This window comes from Apis dorsata, unplaced genomic scaffold, assembly GCF_000469605.1.
Source record: "Apis dorsata unplaced genomic scaffold, Apis dorsata 1.3 scaffold_94, whole genome shotgun sequence".
In the NCBI taxonomy this organism is placed as follows: domain Eukaryota; kingdom Metazoa; phylum Arthropoda; class Insecta; order Hymenoptera; family Apidae; genus Apis; species Apis dorsata.
Window position 1 is genome coordinate 454,341 of NW_006263392.1, and position 7,628 is coordinate 461,968.

Consider the following 7,628-nt stretch of genomic DNA (forward strand, 5'->3'; position numbering starts at 1 on the left):
GTTGTTTCTTATAGTTTCTCGTTGGTCTTATTAAAATCATTCATCGTAGATGTCATAAAAATGAAAGCCTTCACGATGAAAGCGCTTCTGTGTTCTCTTCCTCTTACTTCTTGCGACCTAGGTACTCGACCATTTCGTAAAGTTTTTCCTTTTCATCTTCAAGCAGCAATGCTTGAATACAGCTTGTAAAATATTCCGTACCAAAGCAGTCTTGCCTAAATTAAAAAAAAATAAATTAAATTATATAAATTAAATTTTTGTAAATTATTATAGAAAAAAGAAAGAAAGAAAAGAAAAAAAGAAATAACGAAAAAGAAAAATTTAAGATCCGTTTGTTTGGTTTTATTTAGTTTTGTTTTATGTTTTAATAAAGAATTTTCTCATTATTATTATTTTTTTATTTTTTATTATTTTTATTATTATTTATTATTTTTTTATCATTATTATTTTTGGTAAATTTTATGATTTATATTATTATATATGCTTTTTTATATATGTAATATAAGTAAATACAAACGAATCCATCAACATGAACAAATATTAAATAAATCGAAATTCAAAAAAGTGCCATTCATTTATTGCACCTTTTAATGAAGCATAAAATAACAAAACATAATAGATACGATTCTATTGTAAAAAATTGCAATTGTAAGGAGATCAAAAAATATATAACTGCTTCCGACAAGAAAACCTGCAAAAATATTTGAACGTTGCAAAAATATGTTTTATTATTCTCCATTTTGTTGTCTTATCCTTTGGCATCCTATACTGATCATGTTTTCTGAAAAATTATGTTAACACAAAAAATACATATTTTCAACGAGGCACGATAATGCGTGACAAAAATTTGAAAAAATGTATGCAAAAACGATGTGTTATACATAAAAAGATAAAAAGTATAAAAATGAAAATATGCTATCGAATAAAAAGTAATTTGAAAAACTATTATTTCCAATATGCATAGTATAATATGTGTATATTAAAATAATACATCTAACGAAATATATATTAAAATATGTATATCGACCAAATACTAAACAATATTATTTTTTTGTTGCAAAATCTGCTGAAAATTACCTAAAGGAATATACAGCATGCGCGAAAATCGCGTATCATCGTACATATCATATGCATCGTTGAGTTGTGGTTCGTAAATTCTTGAGATGACATCAAAGGTAAACCATATGCGTCGATCAGAAAATAACTAGCTCGATGGTAAATGCTGGTAACTATCGGCAACAAGAGTTTGTTAACGAGCAACGAAAATAAAAAAATTGTAACCAAAAAATAAAGAAAACTAAAGAATCGTAGAATAAAAGAAAAAGAAGAGAAAGAAAAAAGAGAAAGATTTAAAGTAAAAATTGAAAACTGTGTAAAATGTATAGAAAGATATTTATCAAAATTTAAATGGGATGGAAAATTTTTTAATGAAAAAAATAAAACACAAAAAAATGATAAGGTGATTAAAATTAAGAGAACTGATCGAAAATAAAGGGAAAAAAGAGAAGCAAATGCATTTGGTATGTAATACATGTATAAAGCCGTAAAATGAAAATGCGCGGATAAGAAATCATAAACATAAAATAAAAAGCTACCTAAACCCCGGGTTCCGCTCCATGAAGTTGCTTGATCCATGTTTGGATCTTTTCTACTTCGTCTTGTAATAACAATACGTCTAAGCATCCTTTGAAGTAGTCTGATGTAAAGCAGTTTTTCCTGGAAAAGATTTCAAAATATAACACTAAATATAATCCGATGAATTCGCGATGTACCTTGCGTCCTAGATCTGAAAGTAAAGTGAAATATTTATCATGTTCTCACAAATGTGAGATAAAAATTTTGAGACAACCTTCGACATAAATTATATATTTTGTAATTTATTATTTTGTAATTGAAGGAAATAACAAATTGAATTTGATACATTGTAAAAATATGACATATAATATAATATCCATTTACATTTATGATAATCTATAAATATATTCCAATATTTATTCTTTCTCTATTTTTGCATATTTATCAGCAATCTATGTATTCTAATATTCTTGAATTTGTGATATATGATTATCTTATTAACAAAAAATTGTGATTGTATATGTGTTACTATCAAAATTTTGAAAGTTCAATATTTTGAATTTAGAATATTTAACAGTGGAAAATGAAAGAAAATTTTTAATAATTTTTAATATCAATTTATGTTATTAGTTATTAATGTTTTCATGAAAAATATATATTCCGAAATTAAATATAATAAATATATATGTATTATCAAAATAAAAGAGGATATTTGCGAGTTTGCCGAATATTCGAGACAATGTGCATATTATTTAATAATAATAATAAATATAATATAATAAAATAAAATATAATAAAATTTTATCTATTAACTATTTTTGTCGATGGTTATCTGAATCTACTTAAAATGAAGAATTGAGAAAATGAAGAATTTGTTATAATAAATACATTAAATAAATATATTCATATATAATAATATAAGTTTTAATGAATAATTACCTGCATAATTGATGCAATTGAGGTTCTCGAAATAGATTATAACAATCCTCGCAGATTCGATCCAGCCGGGCAAAGATACTTTTATCATATATACCCTTACATTGAATATCAATAAAAGACCTTTTACCCAAAGGGTGTCCATTTAAAATGCCAGCGTCCGTTAAACCGATACATGATGAAACAAGTAAAAGCGTCACAGACCAAGCTAACACAGAGACGAGTCTTGGACAGGGTATTGACATAATCGACAATTCGCTTGGTAACGAGGGTAATCTCGAATACGAGGTTTGTTGTAGATTCCAAGAATACGACGATAAATTGGATGTCGACCACGTTGCAGACGATGGTAAAAAGATGGATGACGATAACAACGGTGATGACAACGTTGAAGTTGATGTAGATGTTGTCACAGATGATATTGATGTAGTTGGTGACAACGGTGCGGGTAGAATGGATGATCGAGACATTGAGAGTGGCAACGATAATAAAGATGACGATAACGAAGATCGAATCCTCTGTTGCCGATGCATAGTCTGGAAAAATGTAAATAAATAGATTTGAGAAGATAAAAATAATTTATAAAAGGAAATAACAATGAAAATATATGAATATCATTCAATTTAGATTGAAATTTAGTTAGAATTTATTCTAGTAAAAAATGGCTGATTATTTAATTCTGCATGTTAATAATATTGTACATATACTATATACTATATATTTAGTATATATATATGCTTTGTATACTTTGTAATGCATAAAACTATGCATAAAATTGCAGTAAAAAAAAGAAAATGTAGCGAATATCGAAAGAAGAAAAAATTATATTTGAAAAACAAAAGAGAAAGAAATAAAGAAAGAGAGAAGAAAAAAGAAAAAAAAAGAAAAAGGAGACCGTGTAAATAATTAACAGAGAGAAACTCGAATCACAATGCGATGTATTAAATTCATCGATTATTCAAAATATCTATGTACAAATGACTGATTCGCTGATTTTCTTAAAATACATAGTATTTATACTTAAAGTTTTAGTATTTCTGTATTCTTTCTATCTTTTTACAAGCTGTTTCGTTGTATTTATTCGATAATAATAATCGTTTTTCTATCACAATTTTATCGCGGAAACAACAACAAACAATTGTGATTTTAATAATAATGATAACGATTGTCGATAACGATGACGATGATGATGAAAACGACGATCGATGTTGTTCAAGCAAGGAGCATCTCGAGGCTCGACAAACTCGAAACGGTTCGTGAGGTAAAAGTAAAGATGTAAAGCACTCCTAACCAGTCCCGCGGCAATCGTTGTGAATGGACCACACGCAGGTAGGCCCCACCTGTAAACGTTCTGAACCGACAACTTCATTAAACGGAGCTGAAGCTCAAAGCGGCACGGTACTGCATAGCAATATATGAGACAAGGGGATTCTTCTTATGCGGGGCAATGCGAGATTCTCGAACACACGGCAGTTTCTCGTTTGTCCCTTTGCCTTCGTCTCATTGGCGGCACCTGTATACGCTGAAGAGAACGTTTCGCTCAGTTCTCTTTTTTTGGAACATAATCACTGCTCCCGGGTGGGATTTTATTTTTAGCCACGACCGATTCTCGGAACTTTCAAACCGCTCCACTCTATATCGGTCCCCCACCTGGTAATTGCCTACAGTCTGATAATTTGCTTCTGAAATCGCACGATTTCAATCATTAATATCGTTTCACGGATTTTCAAATCAAATATGATCATCAATTATTGATTGTAAACCATCATTCCGATTTTATCGATCTTGTGTCAATTATTAAATATTATTGATTGACGATTGATTTTCAACAAAATAATTTTTTTATTTTCTTTACGTCATCATCAATGTAAATTATTTTAAAAGCATTAAATCTTTCATTTTTTATATTATATATATTGTAAAATATTCTATTATAAGATATTATATATTATAAATATATTGAAAATATATATAATATATATAATATATTATAAATAATATTGAAAATATACTTATATGAATTTAATTGATAAGTCATATAAGTATAACTTAAGTGAATTTAATAAATTATATTATTAAAATAATTTTATTTTATATAAAACATTGTAAATATTATCTATATATAATTATGATTATAGATAATTAGATGATATAGATAATTATAATGATTATATATAGATCATATATTAGATTAATTTTTTTATTAATGTATATATGAATATCATTTCGAGGGAACAAAAGCAATCCTTAAAGTTTGGTATTATTTTTGTTTTTTATATTATGTTTTTTATATTTAATATAATTTCGTAACGAAATAGAATACGCTCTATTACTCTATTACTCTATTATTTTTATTATAAAGTGAAATATTTAAAAAAATATTTTCATTTGCATCTGAATACAAAACATGAAAAACATGTTAAAAATTTTAGGTTGGTTAAAAAAATGTTAAAAAATTAGGGTTGATTTTAAGATTTTAAGAACTTAAGAAGATTTTCGATCGAGAAATAAATTGTTTTACATACTACCATGCTCTATATATATATATATATATATATACACATATATATATATTGATTTAATTTTTAAATCAAATTTTTTAAAATACATAAACTTTCTTGTAAAATAACATATAAATATTTTTACTAAGTTTATATAATCAATATTTGTGATTATTTAATATTAATTAAAGAAGAAAATAGAAAATAAAAAAATATATAGGAAGTAAAGATTTTAAAATAAAAAATTAAATATCGAGACAGAAAAGTAAAAACTAAATAGCGAGACAGGTGAAATAAGAAGGGTGAAGAGCAGATAGTGGAGAGTAGAGTGGAGAGCAGAGAACGAAGTGAGTGTACGTAAACGAAGAAAAAGTCAATGGAGACCGGTTACTCGACAGGTGAGGTCTTTCGTCGGCTGAGCCATGCACAGGTGTGCAATCTGTAAATCCCCCTTAGCAAAAAACTATATACTCTTCGGCACCGCTTCACGGCTCTGTCGCATGCTGTTACTCGAGTCACTAGTTATACACACGTTCAATGCTTGCACGCGACTAAATGCAATTCTTTCATCGTCACGCACGTTTAACATTTTCATTTGAATCGTATGATCAAAATGTAAATTATTCTTACACGTACATTTCTTCTTATACTATGATGTTTATTCGAAATTTTGAAAATCTTTCTCAAATCGAAATTGGATGACAAAAGCTAGATGAATAAAAATAATTAGTAGATTTTATTTTCAAAATAAATGAAATAGAATTAATTTTTCAATTTTCAATTAATTTTTCTTAGAAATCAGAATCGAAAAAGAAGATATTTGAATATGTATTTATATTATTCGAATAATAAAATGTATAAATGATAATATATATTTACTATATTTATTATGTATAAGTGATAAATGTATATTTGATAATGAAGAAAATGTGAAATTTAATAAAAAAAAAAAAAAGAAAAAGAAATGGAAATATAAAAGGAAGAAAAAATAATGACAACACAAGTTGAATTGAATCGTCGCATCGTATTCAATTCATTGGATCGAATCCAACCAAGTCAAATCCAGTCGATGAGATAGGAAGAAGAAGCCACGAGGCGAAACAGTCTACATATATCGTTAAGTAGATACATCGTGGGTTCTCCTCACCAGGTGGTCCTCTTCCCGTGCCGGATGACTCAATCGTGAGATGGAGTTGCTCGACCAGCTTACGAAGAGACTCGCTAAGACCGCATGTATTTCATGACTTGATTTCAGTTTATATGTCTGTGTATCTGTTTGTCTTCTATTAAATTTATATTTGTGTACTTCGATTTTCTCAATTTTTTTTTATGTGTTAACATATACAATATTTCTATGATAGGATTGTGATATATAAATATTATTTAGTATCAAATATATAAACCTTTCGATTAAAACATCTTTTTTTATAGTATATACTGTATATACGGATAAAGAGCAAAAATTATAAACTATTTATAAAAATGTAAAAAAAAAAAAAAAAAAGAAATTAAAAACAAAAAAAGAATAAGAATGATTATTTGAATAATGAATGCAAAAATTCAAACAAAAAAATAAGAAGAAACAAGAAATAAAAAAACAGAAAAACATATAGAATAAACAATTCATATTAATTACTTATAATGAAGTAAAATGAAATTGACAAAATTTGCTAATAAGATTATCAATGATTTTTATATATACTTATGTATAAATTTGTATAGAATATTATAATACATATTTTTTTCAATATTTCTTTTATATAATATTTCATTTTCATTTTTTTCTTTATATTTATTTTTCTATTTTTTCTTCTTTTTGCATTTAATTTTCTTTTTACTATTTTTTCAAGAATATAAAGAAAATTCATTTAGATTATTTCGTTAAAATTTGAATACTTAAATTTCATTAAGAAATTGAGTTTTCAAAAAATGAAATAAACACAATGATACTAATAAAAATTTCGATCATGGATAACGATTGAAAAAAGTCAATTTATTTATTTATAAATATATAAATATTTAGCAGTTCTATAAAGAAAATTGCAGAAATGTAATTGCAATTGCATAAATATAGTAAATAGTGCGAAAGAAGTAACAAAAAAGTAAAAGCAAAAATTGAATCTATTCTTCAACCAGTTCGAGAACTTTCTGATAAAGTTAAACGTACGCGTACTTAGAGGTAGTACTTTGAAAGTACCGCGAAAGTGCTGGTTATCTGGTCACGATCGAAGATCAAAGTGGTGGGATAAGCACAGAAGAGACAGACAAGAGAGAAAAGGAAAGATAGAGATTGTGAGGAGAAGGACGCAGAAAAGCCGAAGAACTCAAGGAGAAGGAGAGTTAGGTGGGTTGAATGGTCGACGGAGGATCGAGGCGTCCGGCGTCCTCGATCTCGGGATCTTGGAGCAAAACTAACGATCTCCCGCTCGCTTGCAAGATCAACACGACGATAATTTAATACACGAGATCACCACCCAGGTGTGCTCTGACGTGTACAGATGCTGTTTATAACCTCGACGAGAAGGAAAAGGCTGAGTCGACAAAAGTAGGAATGTATGTGCAATTCTAGATGCGAATATTGACTCTTCTTCTCTCTCTCTCTCTCTCTCTCTCTCT

General features: G+C 27.5%; 1 protein-coding gene across 5 annotated transcripts in view; it reads right to left on the reverse strand.

The window, feature by feature from the left end:
• LOC102675900 (ion transport peptide-like) overlaps nucleotides 1–7,628 on the reverse strand; it is an 18,730-nt gene continuing 11,102 nt past the window's right edge. For 4 of the 5 annotated variants that reach the window (XM_006611917.2, XM_006611919.2, XM_006611915.2 and 1 more), the window contains exons 2-4: nucleotides 2,515–3,047; nucleotides 1,596–1,716; nucleotides 1–215 (exon numbers count right to left, since the gene is read on the reverse strand). In XM_006611917.2, coding sequence (XP_006611980.1) covers nucleotides 1,596–1,716; nucleotides 2,515–3,044 — 651 coding nt within the window. In that variant the 5' untranslated portion in view covers nucleotides 3,045–3,047 and the 3' untranslated portion in view covers nucleotides 1–215. Of the gene's footprint in view, nucleotides 216–1,077; nucleotides 1,230–1,595; nucleotides 1,717–2,514; nucleotides 3,048–7,628 lie in introns of all 5 variants that reach the window. The other variant, XR_421190.2, reaches the window with a different exon arrangement.